Source organism: Dermacentor albipictus, chromosome 8, assembly GCF_038994185.2.
Source record: "Dermacentor albipictus isolate Rhodes 1998 colony chromosome 8, USDA_Dalb.pri_finalv2, whole genome shotgun sequence".
NCBI classification, from domain to species: domain Eukaryota; kingdom Metazoa; phylum Arthropoda; class Arachnida; order Ixodida; family Ixodidae; genus Dermacentor; species Dermacentor albipictus.
Window position 1 is genome coordinate 87156167 of NC_091828.1, and position 19431 is coordinate 87175597.

The 19431-nt window shown below is 48.2% G+C and overlaps 1 protein-coding gene across 5 annotated transcripts in view; it reads right to left on the reverse strand.

Annotated features, from left to right (window-relative positions):
• Window positions 1-4619: 4619 nt before the first annotated feature.
• LOC139048832 (uncharacterized) overlaps window positions 4620-19431 on the reverse strand; it is a 396301-nt gene continuing 381489 nt past the window's right edge. For 4 of the 5 annotated variants that reach the window (XM_070523680.1, XM_070523684.1, XM_070523679.1 and 1 more), the window contains 4 exons: window positions 18461-18607; window positions 12931-13020; window positions 7689-7804; window positions 4620-5404 (listed from right to left, as the gene is read on the reverse strand). In XM_070523680.1, the coding sequence (XP_070379781.1) occupies window positions 5386-5404; window positions 7689-7804; window positions 12931-13020; window positions 18461-18607 (372 nt within the window). In that variant the 3' untranslated portion in view covers window positions 4620-5385. The remainder of the gene's footprint in view (window positions 5405-7688; window positions 7805-12930; window positions 13021-18460; window positions 18608-19431) is intronic. The other variant, XM_070523682.1, reaches the window with a different exon arrangement.

A 19431-nucleotide genomic window follows, 5' to 3' on the forward strand; every position in this document is an offset into this window, starting at 1 on the left:
TCATCGTCCTAGCTTCGTCATCCGACTCTCGTCATGTCGTCACGGTGTCGTCATCGCACAGTCGTCGCACCATTGTCGCAATGCCGTAGCCGTGACGCCTTCTTCGAGTCGTTATCCGTGATAAAGTCTTCTTCCCTCCATCGCCGTCGTCCACTCGCGTGATTGTCCTCACGCTGTCGCCGTCGTACAGCCTTCGATGTTCCATCGACGCCATTCCGCTTTCGTCATTCTATCCCCATCGTTAAATCGTCGCCGTCGTGCCATCACGTTCGTGGCCGACATTTACTAGCGATTGACACGGCAACGTGGGCAGAAACCTTGGAAGTGTTTGTTTTACGCATGTACGCCGAGCAACTAAAGTCTCGGAATCGGCAATCCGTTGTGTCGCTACATTACTCGAATGCTAATCGCATTACCGTCGGCAGTCGTCGCGAGATGTGCTGTGTTAATTTTTTTTTCAATTCGTAACACGATTCCAGTAAATAAAAACGTCTTTATTCAACATTTTCATTAGATACCAGTACAACCCTATTCTTCGTGGCAGTCATGCCGGCATCTTCAAATAATCGACCCGAAGGGGCTCAACAAAGACGTTTTAAGATGACAGAAAAAAGCTCGTTATAATTAAAAAGCGTTTTAAACTTGGCGTCACTGGCAGAACTTCTTTCCGCAAAATGGGCAACAACATCGGCAGTATAGAAAGTCGAGAAAACAAGGCGCGATTTTGTCCATTCTTGTCCAGTATTTAATTTTTTGTTTGTTTTTGTCATTACATATATACACTGTATACACACATCCTTATTTCCAATTAGGACAACAGTACAGATATGAGACCAGCCAAAGCCGCAACGGCTCTAAAGGCTGCACCTGGAACTAACACGCTGTATAATGCGTATATACGCCACGCTGTGTGCTTCGGCTGACCGCATATGAGCGTTTGTCTGGACTTAATGGGTAATCATCGATTATCGAAAGCGTTCTTCCGGACACAGCTGCGCGGCGAACCACTGCATCGCTAGGCTCATACAGCGTGGTTAAAAACTTTAATTCTCAGATCCGCAACCCTTATTCTCGCTGACGCGGCCCACGCGGCAGTGGTATCCCTGTGATCCCTCATACGACGTCACGACGACGGCAGCGCCAGCCGTTCCAGTGGTGGTGCTCGCCGCCGAGCAGACGCCGGAGCGGTGGCGAGGCAGACAAACGGCTTGTACATCCATCCATGCTGGCCCTCCAGACGTGCCGGGATCTATACTCTACGTAACTACGCGCTGAAATAACGAACGGTACCAAAATATTTCCTCTGCAACGGATATCCACCTTCGAGCGCATATTTTCCTAAACCTTACAGTTATACACAAGACCTATATCCCAACCAGGCCCAAGAGAAAAAAAAAGTTACATTTGAGGTTAGAACACTGCTATGGACACACAGCAAAAAGAAAGGAAACACCTCCCCGAGTTCCGGCGTGGCTGCTGGGTTGATTTCAAGCCAGATAAACTAGGCCAATCATAAAATTAAGTGGTGCGATAAAAGCTTGGTTATTTCCTTAGACCGTGATACAGATTGTTCTGTTGATCTCGGAGACTATATCTCGTACACACACGGTCGGATGGGCGGCGTGGTGAGAGTCTCCACGGTTGAGTGGGTGCTTGGGTGGGATATATATATAGCGTAAACAGGGTCAGTAGCGTAAACAGGGTTAGTAGCGCGAACAGAGTTAGTAGCGTAAAGAAAGTTAGTAGCGTAAACAAAGTTAGTAGCGTAAACAGAGTAGCGTGAACAGGGTTAGTAGCGTAAACAGGGTGGATAGCGTAAACAGGGTGGATAGCGTAAACAGGTTTCAAACCCAGAAGCTATACCGCTAGGTGGTCGTGGCGCAGATCGCAGGCGCTCGCTCGACCAATCTAGGCATGTGTGGCTCACACTAAGTAGTCGCCATGCTGCCAGAACGTGGTGCAGAGCACGAACATGCGCGTTACCGACTGGGAAACGAATGTAAACAGACCCGCCGTGGTTGCTCAGTGACATAGAGGATCACGAATTATACCCCCACAGTATGTTCGGATTCAGGGCGAAGCTGTCGACCCAAGACGTACTATTACAAATCAAGGAAGAAGTCTTAAGCAACGTTCCCAGGAACGGAGAGAACGTGATAATGGCATTGGACATTAAAGGAGCCTTTGACAACGTGAGCCATGAAGCCATCCTAGCGGGCCTGGACGACCTAAACTGCGGCAGGAGGGTTTTCGGCTACGTCAAAGCTTTCCTGTCCAACAGAACAGCCACGATAGGGCTAGGAGAACTCCGCTCGGAGAAGTTCCATACCCCCAACAAAGGAACCCCCCAGGGATCGGTTATTTCACCAACGCTATTTAACATAGCAATGATCGGCCTTGCGAAACAACTCAAAGAGATCGAGGGCATACACCATGCCATGTACGCCGACGACATAACTATTTGGCCAACACGGCATCACTTAAAGAAAAAGAAGAAAGACTGCAAGAGGCTGCGACCTGCGTGGAGAACTACGTGAGGGCAAGCCTGTTCCACCGAGAAATCTGAGCTGCTCAGTGTCTGGAGAGGGAAACAGAATCACACGGTCCCGACTAGCGACGAGCTCAAGCTTGGCGTCTACCTCGAGGGAAAACTAATACCGGAGAAAACGCTCATAATAATTTTGGGCATGTGGATACAGTCGAATCAACGCTGCTCACACATTCTCGCTCTACTCAAGACATCAACCCTTCAAGTCGCTCGCATGATAACGCGCGTCTCCCACAGACGCTCAGGCATGCGAGAGGAAGACACGCTAAAGCTGGTTAGGAGTCTGGTGATCAGCCGGGTTACCTACAGTCTCCCGTACTACAACCCGATCAAGAGCGAGGTTCAGCAGATAGACGCGATCATACGCAAATCATACAAAACCGCGCTCCACCTACCACAATGCACATCCACGGAGAAGCGCTTGGCGTAGGAATTCATAACACATTCGAAGAACTCGGAGAGGCACAACATGTTGCTCAGCTGCGCAGACTTCAACAGACTCCGTCTGGCAGGGAACTTCTGCAGAAGTTGGGATGCAGCGAACAGATACAAGAAACCCAAAGAACCGCGACTATCCCGGAAAATATACGAAAAACAATCAAGGTGGCTCCCATTCCCAAGAACATGGACCCCAACCTACCCGAAGAACGCAGGAAGGCGAGAGCCGAATACATCCAAAAGTCCCTAGCTTCCCAGGCAACAACAGTGTACGTGTACGCAGCCACATACACCAGAAGGGCGAGACAGACCAACCCCAACGCAGTAGCGGTGGTGATAAACTCGGATATGCGAGAAATCGTCAGCGCATCTCTACGGGACTGCACGGTAGTCGAGGCTGAAGAAGTGGCCGTCGCTCTAGCGGCAGCGGAGGGCTATCGGACTAGGCGGTCCTTAACAATACTAACCGACTCCCAAACAGCATGCCGAAACTACATGTTCGGCAGAATAGGTCACAGAGCGCTCCGCATACTCCGCTCAGAAGGTCCCCACACAAAAAACCCAGAAAAAGAACAACCAATTAGACACACGATAATGTGGACGCCGGGTCACACGGACGTGGAAGGCAACCGTGAGGTCGACAGGGTAGCTCGAGGATACACTGCATACCGAGCACCCTCCGCCAATGACCTCGAGGAAACCGAGCCAGTCCCCAGAGAATACTAGGCTATCCTAAACCACTATAAGGGCAGCAGGAAGCGGTACCCCTCGCCGCATAGGTCTCTCACTAGAGAGGACTCCGTAGCTTGGAGGCTGCTACAGACGGGTGCATATCCGAACCTAAACACCCTCAGCAAAATACAACCCACACAATACAGTGACAAATGCCCATGGTGCCAGGACACACCCACGCTCTACCATGTAACGTGGGCCTGCCAGAAAACAAATGCGGCACCAATAATACCAAACCCGAGTGCGGAGCAATGGGAAGGAATGCTCTCCAGCGACCGCCAGGACGTCGAACTATAGGGCTGATCCGACGGGCCCAGCTGGCAGCGGCATCCAGCGGAGCCCTGGACTAGGGGCAGACGGCCATTGCCAAGGAGATGGAAGACACCATCTGACTCCGCGAAATTCATAGAATTTTCTAGAGCTAAATAAACGTTTTTCCTCCTCCTCCTCCTCCTCAGTGGCAATGGTGTTAGGCTGCTGAGCACAAGGTCGCGGGATCGAATCCCGGCCACGGCGGCCGCATTTCGATGGGGGCGAAAACGCCCGCGTACTTAGATTCAGGTGCACGTTAAAGAACCCCAGGTGGTCGAAATTTCCGGAGCCCTCCACTACGGCGTGCCTCATAATCAGAAAGTGGTTTTGGCACTACGAATGTAAACAGTGCCCTACGGGCAGCTGGAAATGAGCTACAGCGACAAACATCGTGCGTCTCAATTTCCAGAGCAGTTAATTGAAACGTTTTGCGAAAGCTTCGCTGGTTATTGATTCCAGCTATATAGTGCGTTTTTAGCGCTCCCCCTTTTTTTTATTTCTAGCTCTCGCCATGATCATATGAGACTGAGAATTCGCGCATGTCATCTCGCGCAACGTTCATACAACTCATAAATTCAAAAGAGAGTAATCTCGTTCACATTTCATTTATTTATCGTCACCGAGGGACCATTCAGCACTGGTGCGGGCAAACAGAAGAAGAAAACAAGAACGTTATTCCTTATTCTGAAACGCAGCTCTGTACTAAAAGACCAATTGACTCGCCGCGTACTTGCCACAGATATTTCATTTAAAAAGTCCACTTGTTCCCACATTGCTGCGCGGAGGAAACAAAAAAAAACGTGGATTCAAAGCGTTCATCACGTATTGTGAATGGTCCAATGTACACGCGTATCGCTTAATAATTACAGCGTGTAAACACGGAAGTACCTGCACAGTCTCCGCAACACCGTAGCGTCCTGACGTACCTTCTCGTCATAGCTCGACCGCGATAAATACAAGCTCTATCCCCAGGGGCAACTCGCTATATGAACTAACTAAAAAAAAAAAAGACGGGATGCATCGCAGCTACGACATTGGATAAAACACGAGTAAATATACCATACGGCGCGTTTCGCACTGTCCTCGCCGGAAACGGATGTTGAAAGATCACTGGCAGTTCGGAGGGCACTTAACTATATAGAAACAGATACGTGTGTGTCGTCTTTAACTAATAACCGCACCAGAGAATAACTATTAACATCACAGAACACGTCGTCGGTCTCCCCATCGCCGTCGCATTCTTGCAGCGTCAAGGATCTGCCAGAGTAGGTCTCGGCTGGACTCCTGGCGTCGCTAAAAATGAGGACTACAAGGAGCGACGTCTTTCGACGGCGAAGTCGGAGTCGACACGGTCTTCACACATCACCATCGTCACTGAGCAGGAAGAAGGAAGTATTTGTTACCATACCAGTATATACGGAAATGCAATATCTGCGTTTAGCGCAGAGTAGCGGAGATGTGAATTCGCGCTTCCATTTTTTTTTAACGTGCGGGTTACCGGCAATCTTTGCAAAACCAATGAGGTCTTCAACCATGTGTCTGCTTGCTACAGTTGCTAGCATTTAACTACGCCTCAAATGCAAGAGATGTCATTCAAATCGGCCCAGCGCCTGTCCGATAGGAGCATTCTTGTTTTTTGTTTTCACATTTGTTTAAGTAGGCACATCCGTGTTTGCCTCTAACTAAAGTGCCATCTTAAATAATTGTTTAGCTCGGAGCCCGCTTGATTTCATTATACACGTAACACTCATAAATAACCTTATTGTGCTGCCATTGATGTGATTGTAGTTAAACGTGTTCTAGCTACGAGAACAATAGAAGCTCGACCAGCAGCTCGCATAAAATGTTTGACTGGTTGTCAAGTGTTTTACACATGATTTACATCTGAACTCCAACTAAAAATATTCTGTAGAGCCCACTCATCAGAGTGCCTACTAGTGAAAATATTAAATATTATCACAGAGTATAAATCAGATATTTAGTTACTTACGTAAGTCTTGCATATGTCAATGCTTACACATTAATCATATATTTCCAGTAGCTGCATCTTCTGTGAGTTCTCTTCGCTTCGGGCGTCCTACCTTATACGTTTTATATGCGTTACAGAAGTTTCTCTTTTTCCGAAACCGTAATTGGAAAATTCAGCGGTTGCAGTTATGAGGAAACTCTATCTTGGAGTCGATGCCTATTCAATTATGTGCAAGACGCAGGAATGCTGTAATAATCACTGTACCTATTCGAATGAAATTTGTCGCATTTAAGAGGGAAATCGCGGTCATACTAACTGTACTGAAGTACTAATGCGACAAACAGATGACACAAGAAGAGACACGGACGAAGCACTCATCCGTGTCTGTTCTTTTGTCGTCTGTTAGGCGCTTTAGTTCTTCAGTAACATGCATCAACTAGCCCGACAAAAAGTTCTGCTTGAATACCAACTGTAGCAGCACACGTTTGATTTAGGGCCTCGAACGTTTAACAAAAATTGCCACAATTTGACAACTTAAGAAAAACTGAAGCACACAGTTCGAAAATTTGTCACTCTACACGAAAGAAATAAGATACCGCGCAGCTGCATCAATCTTATCTGTCACAGCATCTGTCGCGGACGCGAACAAACATTATTAATGAGTTCAGAGCTTACGCGAAATCAGTTAAATGTTCACGAGTGTTATACCAGAGTCCTACTCACTGATCACGAGTTTACCACAGAGTGTTGGAATGAAGGAATTCTTGGTATCGAAGCGGTAATTAAGCAATCACACGTAGAAATAGAAACATGCTTGTCCTTCAGTTCCATAGATATACTTACAAACTACGACCAAGCTGTCTTCCTTTAGCATTACGGATTGCGGTGCCGTTACCGTTTCGACCACGTCGGTATATATCCTGCTGAGGCCCGAATACAGCTATGGGACATAATCGCTTTTCAAGCATCGTTTCTTTTTTTTTTACGAACGTGACAGGTGTTTTCTATTCTATTTGAGTTCCGTAGTTACGCGGCAAAATATGCATCTTCGTTTACCTGGAAGAAGTAACCATCTCGTCATGTTTGACATGGTAAAAAAGCTGCATTTGATTGCCGAAACGCTGAGATGAAGATGAAACTATGTGCGGTTCACTGCCATATCGATGCTGCACCGCGGATTTTTTAAGCGATCTCCTGGAATTCGAAACAATACTTCAAGGTTGCTTTCCGCCGTCTGTAACAACATAGAAGCGTAATCGATTAAGTGCCTTTATTTTCAAAACGGAGGAGAAGAATATGACTAAACCACTTCCGTACGGTTAATTCCACAAGCAGCGGAATTTATACCCTGGATGCATATCTTGAGAAATCGCTGCTCAGAAAATCTGGCGAAAAACAAAGATTAGAGAGTTTTAGATTAGGGGACGCAAGTGGCTAGCGTACGCAAGAACTGGGGGCCACGGTAGTGCGCATGCGCATACCCTTACGTCTGAGTGTGCGCACGCTCAGTAACGTCGCCCCTAGTTCTTGGGTACGCAAGCTGCTGGCGTCCCCTAACCTAAAGCTCTCTATTGAAGACGATGCGTAATACAGCGTACAAGCGGTCTTAGGAGGATATGGTTACGGGTTCACAGAGATGTTGCGTGACAGCCTTTTCCCCCCTCCCCCTACAACGCCGAGCACGCTCACTCTCTGCTGGTCACGTGCGGCGACGTTCTGCCGTAGAACGTGGAGAGAGCCAGGGCAGTGATGGCGCACGGTACGGCGATAAGGCACCACCACCAGACGCAGAACCAGAACTCGCCCTGCGTGGTGGAGGGTCGCGAGCTGTGCAAATCGGCAAACAAACGCGGCAGGCACACCGGGCCCGTTTTTTAAAGACAAAAAATAAGGTTGCGACGTTACAGAGTTGTTTGTAAGAGGGAATGCCAGCCAATACAATGTGCAGGACGTATTGGAGAGCTTTTTTTGTTTGTCCCCAAACTTTTCTTACCATCGCGACGTACCGGGCTACAGGAGGCGTAAGCGTGAGCGGTCGGATTGGTGGTGCCACCTGGTGGCGCCGAGCTCGACAAGACCAACACAGCCATGGCCTCCGAGATTTGCACGCACAGGGTTGTTTTTTTTTTCAGGCCGTCCCAGCTAAATAGCGTGAATGCAGCGCGCGCGCCCACCTGCCCCGAGAGGGCGCTGTTACCAGAGAGGCAGTTTTTATTCTTATTTTTTTTATTTCTTTAACCTAGGTAGGAGATTGGGCAGTATAATAGGAGCTTGGTGGCGCAACCGGTTCCAAAGAGGACGCTCGTAGCATCTATCCATCCATACATACGGCTAGCATTACAACTATTTAGTCATTACAGGAGCGTATGACAACGTAGAACGCAACATTCTGTTGGATATTCTGGAAAGGGAAGGCTTAGGCGACAATCATCTACAGCAATTGAGAGAGATTTACATAGAAAAAAAACCGTCTGCGTTGAACGGGAAGGGATGAGGAGCGAGGAGAAAGTTGATATCCACAACGGACTGAGGCAGCGGTGCCCTTTATTCCCACTACTGTTTATGGTGTATATGCTGAGGATGTAAAGGGCGATAGGAGGAAGTAATGTCGGGTTTAATCTCTCATGGAAACAGGCGGGTACGGTAGCAGAGCAGCAGCTTCCAGGTTTGTTTTATGTGGACGACATCCTGTTGCTAGCTTACACGCAAAGTGATGTGCAATGTCTGGCTACTATCTGTTGACAGGAATGCGATAAGTCAGGTCTGAAATTTAGCGTTAGAAATCACGTGTTATGTTATTCAATGAAAACAGTGAACAGATAGTAACAAAAGAGGGCCAAAAATACCTCCCGTAAAAGAATATTAATAGCTTGGTACATAAATAGACGAAGGCAACTGATATATGGAAACACAGGAAAAAAGAATAACAGTAGAGGGGGAGAGAAATGCGGCCATAATGAAACACACAGCGCTATGGGGATACAATAGGTACGAAGTGCTCCGGGGCATGTGGAAAGGTCTAATGGTTCCAAGACTTACATTCGGAAATGGGGTTGTTTGCTTGAAATAAGGGGTACAATCAGGACTCGATGGCAGCCAAAGGTCAGTGGGACGCTTCGCATTAGGTGTTCGCGGGAAGACTAGGATTGAAGCTGTGCAGGGTAATGTGGACTGGAGAAGTTTTAAGTGGGGGAAGCTCGCAGTAAAATTCATTATGAAGAACGACTGAGGAATATAGAAGAATGTAAATGGGCTGGGAGAGTGTTAAGCTATTCATATAGGAAAAATATCGATTCGCAGTGGAGGAAAAGGAACTAGGAAGCTTACCAGCAAGTATGTGGCCTGTAGGGTGAGCAACACAGCCACACAGAACGTCAAGCGGAAAGTCAGAGAGGCTGAAATAATGTCATGGGTGGCGGCAATGGAAAAGAAACCTGCCATGAGTAATATACCTAAGAGGAAAAAAACGAAATCAAGAAAGAAACAATTCATGATAACTCAAAGGAAAGCTCATTACTTTTTGAAGCGAGATCAGGATGCCTTAGAACACGCACCTATAATGCGAGATATAAGAAGAAAGAAGAAGCACGTGCTTGCTGCGGTAATGCCAGGGAAACGATGGAGCATATTTTATTAGAATGTGAATATATCTGCCCAGCTGTCAATTTGGGCACCACTAGCCTCCTTGAAGCCCTTGGGTTCAGCAAAAGCAGCGGGAAAGTAAAGATGTCCGCAATAAAGATCAATAAGAGGCGAGTGGAAAATTGGTGGAAGACAAGTAGGGAGAGGAGAAACAACGAAGGCGTACAAAAACAAGGTTCACAATAGGGGTTCAGAAACTTTGGTTATGGGAGTGAATCGTGGGTTTTTGTTTCTTTTCTTTTTTTAACGTAGGCAGGACATTAGACAATAAAATAACAACAGCTTGGTGGCGCAACCCACCGCACCGCTCCAAAGCATTCCGAACGCTGATAACATCCATCCATCCATACGGCGCCATCGGAGGCCGGGGTAGAAGGCAGACCGCGCGATGTCTCAGCGCGCGCACTGGCTTCTTGTTTCGCGTTTCGTGGAGCATCTTCAACAGCCATGGCAAAGGAGCAGCGTCCAGATCTTTCAAATGCTCTGCCGATAAACTTTTAAAGCGCAGCTCACGCCCGTTCCTGCGGCGACCATCCTGCGGCGTCTTCCCTCGTAATCGAGCGAACGAGCACAGCGAAAGATGAAAAGCGAGAGCGGAACGCAGCGGGAGACGAAGCACGGCGATGGCGAAGGGACCGCGAGGAGGAAACCGGAAGAGCAGGCTGCAGTGGAACCACGAAGTGGAAAGCGGAGGAAGGCATAGAGTTTCCTACAAAATTACTAGAGGGAACTCTGGCGCTGCAGTCGTTGTCCTACCATGGGAATGATGGGAAGTACATGGATTTGTCTGATCTTCGTGCTTATGGATTCAAACGTTCTTGTGGCTTTGTATATTACGCTATATAAATCTTATTGTCCAATATTTCAGCGCAATCTATATTCGTCGAAGTGCAGAAGACGCCGGGAACGCGTGCAATTGCTATCAATTGCAACGATTGAGCTTGTCTATGTGCCCAAATCGAAACGCGCCAAGCGTCTCTAGCGTCTCAAAGCACTGGCATGCCCGCGATAAGTTCATAAGTGCGTTTCATTCGCTTGTCGATACGTGCATCCGTGGCTTAATGGTTTCAGTATCAGGCTTCTGTACTAGAGTCCCTGTGTTCGAATCCTGCCGTCGGACCATTTTAATGATGTTTATTTAATTATTTATTACGCAATAAACTGTTCAAAATGACGAGTTAACAAAGTCACAAAGCTGTTTGAAGCCAAAAGGACGAAGTTTAGGCAAATCCTTGTACTTCCCATAATTCCCATGCTGGGACAACCGCTCCCATTGTAGCTCACGTAGACACTAGCGCCAGAGTTCCCTCTAGTAATTTTGTAGGAAACTCTATGGAGGAGGGGGGGCAAGGCGAAAGTATGAGAAGAAAGGCGTAGTTCTGCCCAAGACTGGCTCCGCGGCGACGATGGCTACGAGGTGGCGCCAGAGTAGCGCGCGTCAGACATGTGGAAACAAAGCGCTGCATGAGCGGACGTCTGTCCGCGGCGGTTCCTGCGAATCGCACCCACGCGTCACATTCGCGCTGCCTCTCGCGATCCCCCGATTAGCGGGGCAGTCGTGCCACACTTCGCTCCGCTTGCAATGTGCCGCACGAGACAGATTGTCCACGCCAGCAATATATCGCGAAATGAAAACACGTATAGAGCTGCGCTCAAATTTCGCATTAGGGTGTACCGAGTACCGTAATCGCTCGTGAATTTTTTTTTCTTACACTTCTTTCCTAGTACCATTCCTGTTTTGTTTATTAAAGCGAAGCTTTCTTTGCGAGCCCCCCACCCCCGCGTCTTCCTTCTTGGACTTGGCTGCCTGCTACTGCTGCTGCTCGTGCGTTCGGCGAGAACGCACGAGACGCACTACCTTCTGCTACTGCGGGTATGGCGTCCGAGATCACCCCCGCGCGCGGACGTAATCCCTGAGGCCATGCTGCGGGCGGGATAGTGCGATCCATTGTTCTGGCACCGCCGTCTCGCCGCCGAGTGTGAGCTACTCGGCGAGAAAGAGTAGTTCCCACTCGGCGGCGAGACGGCGGTGCCAGAACAATGGATCGCACTATCCCGCCCGCAGCATGGCCTCAGGGATTACGCCCGCGCGCGGGGGTGATCTCGGACGCCATACCCGCAGCAGCAGAAGGTAGTGGAAAGGGGGGGGGGCGGGAAGAGCCAGCCTGGCCATGCGGGTCGTTTTCCGCTGGTGGATAGGGCGAGGGGGCCGCAATGCGTAGATCCGCGATGAGACGGGAGAAAGGGCCCCGGAGAAGATGCGTTGCCACCTGACAACCGCGCGGGCGCTCGCATTCGCGCCTCCAAGGGGAGGTCGGGTGCTCCAAACAAATGGTACAGAAAGCCAGCTTGCCTCTTTCAACACCTCTAACGCTGGTTGCGTTTAAAGGCAGGTCGTATTCTTCGCCAACATGAATAAAGCGTTCCGTTTCATCAAGGAAGATACCGCTGTGGGCCAGTCGGGTACACATAATTAAAGGTGTTGCGCAAAGCGACGAACGGTAAGCCTTAAGCGAGAAAACAAAATGCAACACACGCGTGCGGTAGGTAATTAGTTCGGTTTCAATTTGCACTCTCATTGAGCAAGCACAAACACGTGTTTCAGCACTCCCTGTGCATTTCATTTACGGAATGCTTCACTGCATATATATTTCTACAGGGCACGTTGGATCGCCTGCAGTTTCAGTGGAAAAAAAGTGTGTGTGCGAAGTATTGGAAGCCGGTCACGTGGTAGAGGTAGAGAGGGCACGGGAGAGTTTAGAAGAGCCTGTATGGTATGTATGTATGTATGTATGTATGCACGTATGCATACATACAAACATACATACACACACATATCTATCTATCTATCTATCTATCTATCTATCTATCTATCTATCTATATATATATATATATATATATATATATCATACAACTGCCGGTGGTCTACTCCGGACCACAGCTAGTTGCACTCCGCCCCTTGAAGAGGCAGGATGTGTGTACAGTGAGCTCCTGAAGTACTCTCTGCAATGTGGTGAACGGGGTTAAATCATGGATGCGGGACCTCTACGACCTATAAGAGGTGCGACCTTTTATTTATTTGTTTACTTATTTACTTATTTATTTATCGCCATAGGTATTGAGCAATTCAATCCGAAACGACGCCATCGTTTAGCATAACCCAAGAGTCCCCACACCTGCAGTCACTAGAGGTTCTACTGCATTTTCTTTGGACGAAGAATGCGTTTCTGAGCGGGCAGGGTGAACTGACATTTGCTCTGTGCTAGAGTGAATGTTAAAAATGCTCACGAAGCGGCGGAGGCCTTGCGTGCAAACAGCATCCACGGACCTGCTGTACAACTTGTGGAACAACCGGCAGTCTCCAATATTGTCTCTGACCTGAACACAATAAAAAAAAAGAAAGGGTACTGCTCGAGCGGGGCACCCACCATTGCAACTCATCTAGAGATAACGCATGCAAAGAACCGAACTCGTCTATGAACACAGTTGGTGCGAACATTTCCTTATTTCGGTTAAAGTGCATTGCATTGCTTTTGCATTGCTTTGTATGAACGAATAAAATAATTGTTCAGATTTGCTTGATGTCGAATATTATATAGGCTCTTTTATAATTTAGCATTTTATTTTATGCTTTAGTGCGCTTTTCAAATTGCTGAATTTCCAGTTCGATCCTAGAGTAAACGTTTTCTTTTTAGTGTTTTTGATTTTTGGAAGTTAGCGCAAGCAAAACACGAGACTTGAAGGAACAATGCGAAGCGGTACTGACAACTGACGATTTAGTTATACTAACGCCAAGCTTCTGTCGTTGCTAATACTACTTCACTTTTTTTTTCATGTATACACCATGTATACAGAAGGCCCAAATTCACTTTGCGAATCCGGCATCTCCGTCTATATATTCGCTTTCTTCAACAACCCCTTCTATACCAATAAAATCTTATTCTTATTTTGATTACATAGATGCGTCGGTCACCCAGAAGCGCGCGCGCGAGCACACGTTAAGTACTTTTTAGCACTGCGTGCTATGCGCCGAGAGAGGCCCTGTGCGCATGCGCATCTTATACCGTGCACTACCCGCGCTGGTAGCCGCGGCTACAACCGATTACCTTGATCGGGTAACATGGTAGCGTCCAGGTTACCCTATTCGATCTGAACTCGTTGGCTGGACTCCTTCTATTTGCTCTCCGTCATGACAGCCCCCCCAAAAAAAGAAAAACTACAATTGCTTAGACTTATCTGAAGCTTAAAACATCAGTCGATGTTACGCCGTTAATAGTGACGTCAGAGGTTCGTTTCGACGATATTAGGCCTAACAAGAGACGCATCCTCGCCGCGAAAGAGTTCCGATATCTATCTACCAATTGGAGCCACGGCTTCGCTAATGTGCTGCCGACGCGGAACGCCCTGAAGGCTTGACGTCATCACTGCATAATCTACTTCTAACGCTCCAGCACTGCACGTGATGAGGGCATGCAAAAGATGGCGATTTCTCGCCGCATTGTTCCGCCGTTCCGATAAGACACGACGCACACGCCGTGTGCCTGTAGCATATTACGCGCATCGGCAACGTATACATACTTATCGTGCACGCAACGCTAAAGCCCTATTCCCGCGTAAGCTTCATAAGAGCGTCGTCGACACAGGAAGTGGGTTAACTACAGCTCCGCAAAGTATACAACACAAGTGTCTCGTAGTTATGGTCTTTTTATAAAGGGTTTGCAATATTTAGAGCCGCAATGCCTAAATGAACCAGTGCGGTGCTAGCGCTAAAAGCGTGCACTGCCACGCGACCTCTGTTGCGATGAGTAGGTGACACGATGGCACCGTGCGAGTACGTCACTTTCGTGCGAACGCTATGCATAGTCATAGAGACTGGAAATAATTAGAAGGGAGCCAAGTGAACCAACTGAAGCCAAGTGAGTCGGCTTAGCACGCGTTCACACTTATCTCTTCAATCTTCCTTTAAAAAAAATCCCACACACACGTCGCGGTAAGCTCTTAACTTCACCGCTGCCACGCTATACGTATACGTTCGGCACACGCCCTCCCGATACGACGACGGAAGCTGCAGCAACGGGAGGCTGCAGCAGTCGCATGTTGTGCAACCAAGGCGACAAACGAATACGTTGGAATATCAACGACCGAAGTTGAGCTAACACATCGTGATGAGCGGGGGGAAATGAAAGAAATAAGAGTCATTCGATCAAGAGATATCTTGAGACTGCAGGGAGATGGGGGCCGTCAGAGCCCAGGGCTCCTGTGACCTCTGCTGTAACTCAGACCCGTTGTACTAGCTGAAAACTCGCACAGAGAGATCAAGGGACCCGAAAAAGTGCGTGCTGACAACAAAGATCGCCGGGAACCATCCAAGTACACTGGGCCGAGTCCGCTGAATGAAGGATCAACGTGTTCGGCCAAATTTCTGGCAGTGATGAAAGCGAATGGTGTGGCTTCGCGGAGAGTTGGCTTGCCAAGGTTGCCTCGGGGACGTGATGCTCCCCCTCTTTCAGTATTTAATGTGTTAGCAATATAGGCGGACTACACCCACTTTGGAGGTGTTACGTTCCTCTGACGAAAAACCATGGACCCATCCTGGCGGCAAGTGCAGTTCAGCACAGTGTCTCAGCCAGCTTCCTGCCACGAGGGAAAGGATGCGAGAAAGTGGCACGCGACGACCACGCAAGACATCTTAAGATAGCGACGTTGGCATTACGATTGTCGGGCAGCTTTGCTGGAAGACAGAGGCTCGATCCTATATAGATCGGTCACGCATGGTTTTTTTATTAAGAAAAAGTATGAACTTTCAAACATGCCTTACGAGTGAATATATATACCCCGAGCCGCTATTCAACGAACGTCTTTAACAGCGACGCTTTGGCGACCTGCGCCACGAATGCACCGGGCACGACGTGCCGCTATTCAATGAACACATCTCCCCAACTTGTGTCACTGTGTATCTGCCACTCAGTGAGCGGCAAGAGAGCACACAGTTCCCAGCGCCCCGAACACGCCGGTACGCCACGCTGCTCGCCTCGAAGGCCACACGCGGACTATCGCGAACTTCTCGGCGGCGACGCCAGATGGCGCAGCGCGTTTAGAAAAAAAAAAGGCGCGAGAGAGTAGCTCGATTAGCTGCTGCGTGGCGCGGAGTTCATTTCGGAGTTTACGCGCAGGCTTCGCGGCCGCGCCGCTAGATGGTGCCCGGAGCTCTTAGGGAACACATTTAAACCGGGAGGAAACTGAAGAGGAAATGTCTAAGCGCACAGCCACAGGGCTAGAGGAGGTTCCCGTTGCGCTGATTGATGAACTAGGGTCAAAAAGAAAGGGAAGCACTGTTTAAAGCAGCAGAAAAAAAACTAAAGGAATGACTAATACCAGACCTTGGAGACGAAGTAGAATGAACTTAATTTATAAGGGTAAGGGTGAAAAAATACAACTCACTCATATGGACCGTTGACCATTACGTCGGTAATACACAAATTAGGAATGCAGGCGCTCAACGTAAAGCTGCGAGCATGGGCAGAGAATAATGGCACGTTGGGAGAACTTCAGAATGACTTCAGAATCAGTATCCATGTGAATAACCTACTTGTCCTGAAAGTGAGATGAAAGTGAAAGTGAGATACAAATGAGAGAAAGCCAGGGAGGTTGACTAGAGGTAAAGCCTCCGGTTTGCTACAAAAAACGATAACAGCAAAGGGGAAGAGAAATGAGGCCATAATGAAACACAGAGCGCTAGGGAGATACAATAGGTGTACGAGGTGCTCCGGGTATGCGGAAAGGTGTAATATTTTCATATCTCATATTTGGAGATGCGGTTGTTTGTTTCAAACCAGGGGTACAATCAGGACTCGATAGCAACCAAAGGTCAGTGGGAAACTTTGCATTTAGTGCTAACGGGAAAACTACAAATGAAGCTGTACAAGTTTTGAAGTGAGGGAAGCTCACAGTAAAATTGATAACGACTGAGGAATGTGGAAGAAAGTAAACGGGCTGGGAGAGCGTTCAGACATTTTTACAGGAAGAACATTGCAGATTCACAGTGGAGGAAAAGAACTAGAAAACTTACCAGCAAGTGTGCACACTCTATGGTGAGCAACACAGCAACAAAGAACGTCAAACGGAAAGCCAAAGAAGCCGAGTGAAGGAAAGTGCTATGGGTAGGTACTTAAGAGGGTAAAACCGAAATCAGGAAAGAAACAATGATAACTCGAAAGGAAGCTCTTTGCTTTTCGAAGCGAGATCAGGACGCCTTAGAACACGCCCATAAAAAGCAAGATACATGGTAGAAGAAGCACGTGATTGCTGCGGTAAAGCTAAGGAAATGGTGCAGCATGTTTTATTAGAATGTGAAGATATGTGCCCAGCGGTCGATTTTGGCACCACTGGCCTGGTGAAGCTCTTGTGTTTAGTGAGAGCAGGGGGAAATCAAGCATGTGCGCACTAGCGATTAGTAAGAGTCGATTGGAAGATTAGTGGAAAAAAAATAGGGAAACAACAAACAACAAAGGCCTTCAAAAACAAAGTTCCTAATAGGGGTTCAGAAAGTTTGGTGATGATAATTCGTGTTTTTTTGATGATCGGTAAGATATTAGGTAATATAGTAACAAGAGCTTGGTGGCGCAACCCACTGTCCCTATCCAACGGGGACGCTCATAGCATGCATGCATGCGTTTATCCGTCCGTCCGTCCATCCATCCATCCCATCCCATCCCATCCAATCCCATCCATCCATCCATCCATCCATCCCATACATCCGCCTATCCCATCCATCCGCCCATCCACCCACATACCCACCCACCTACCCATCCATCCATCCATCCATCCATCCATCCATCCATCCATCCATCCATCCATCCATCCATCCATCCATCCATCCATCCATCCATCCATCCATCCATCCATCCATCCATCCATCCATCCATCCCATCCATCCACCTATCCCATCCATCCGCCCATCCATCCGTCTATCCACCCACCCTTTACGATCCATCCCATCCCATCCCATTCCATCCCATTCCATCCCATTCCATCCCATCCCATCTGAAGCGCGAAAAGGAGACCCGCTGCACAACATGCCCCATCCATAACTCGTTTTGACTGGTGGCAATACGTTGCGCCGCTAAATTGATTCAATGCTAACGTATTACCGTCGACAGTCATCGTAAGATGGGTTCTGTCGAAATTTTCTCCGTTCATAAGATCTGGGGCCAAAACCCCAGATACACTTGGTCTACGGCACGCCTTCCATAGTGCTAAGGATATCTCGGCTCACTATCACTATCACTTTCACTATCACTATCCTTCAGCTGGGACGTCGTAGTTTGGTGCACGTGATGGAAATACCGGAATCGCAAAGACAAATTTTTCCTCGCGCCCGCCGTACAATGCCATGCACGTGCGTAGTGTCGCGCAATGCTATACAACGAGCAAAGAACCCGCTCTCACTGTAGAAAGCTAAGCACGATGCCAACTAGAGTATGTAGCATATATATATGGGGCCCGCATATAAACACGCAGTGACCACCAATTCAAGGTTGGAGTACAAGTGAGTCGCACCAGCACAAACTTCAATTCCTTCGTCCCAGAAAAGAAACAGCTTCGAGCAGCCTTTGTCGCCTCCGCAACGGATGCCAATGCGTTCAAGCCTGGTGTTTCAGGGTATTCTACTTAATAACATTGTTTCGTTTTTTAGCACCTCGTACTACGTATACTTTTCTCGTTGTTGTTTTTTAGATTGGTGCATTCTTGCAACCCCGAGTCCTCTGTGATGGTTCGGCCCCGAATGCAAATAATTTGTATAAAAAACAAGACTGGCCTGAGTCCTGGCATGGTCGATGAAGGTGGCGATGTCCGAGTTGATTTGCTTCCGTATATTCGGGAGCATGTCTTTCATGGCCTCGAGGCTTGATGTCAGGTTTTGCTGCAGAACCGGCCACTGATCTACGTTCGTCTTCAGGTAATCCTGCGGAAAGCATCAAAATCCCGTTCTACGGTGTATACGGCCACAGGACAGTCCGAAAGGAAAAACAACATTTAGTCTCGTGTGACGTCGCACAAAACATGGAGCGCGATACGGACTCGGGTAATTCAGAGTAATTCAAACTCAAGAGAGCTTCAAATCACGTGGTTTTGTCAAGTTTGAATCCACTTACGCTCGCCTTGACTCCCCAGTCACCTAAACCTACTGGGAAAAATTGGGCTCATCGACGTTCAGTTTAACGAGATAGGTGCAAGCGCGAGAAAGGCCGCATCCTTGTGGGTGCGCGTGATTCATTGCTTTCAAGCACAGTGCAAAAATGAGTTGGGCGCCTTTGGATACAAATGGAGGTTAGTTTGGATATCAAGCGATGGTGAGTGTGAGTGGAGGTGATCATGGCCATGAATGAACATGCGTTAGTGGGATCACACCAGTGTGCGGGTGATCCCGTTGCAGTGCGTGCGAGTAGACACAAATGTAAATGTGACTTTGAAGTGAGCTCTGATCTTGCTCTGAATCAGCACGCCTTTTAGTGGGCTTGTGATTTGGATAGGCTACAAACCTACGAGTACGAATCCAGTCAGTAAGTGGGTGACTTCATCGAGTTTGAACGATGTGCGAATCCATGATTCCGTTAGTGAGTGCCCGTAATGCCGTGAATATGAGCGATTGAGGGGTCGGGAGTCTAAGTGGGCCTGTCCCGAGTCCGAATCTGGTGAGGCGGTACGAATGGGGTCCCGCTGAATCTGGTCTTGGCGAGTCTGAGTCCGAATGGGCCCGGCTGAGTAACATCTTGTTGAGTCTGAGCG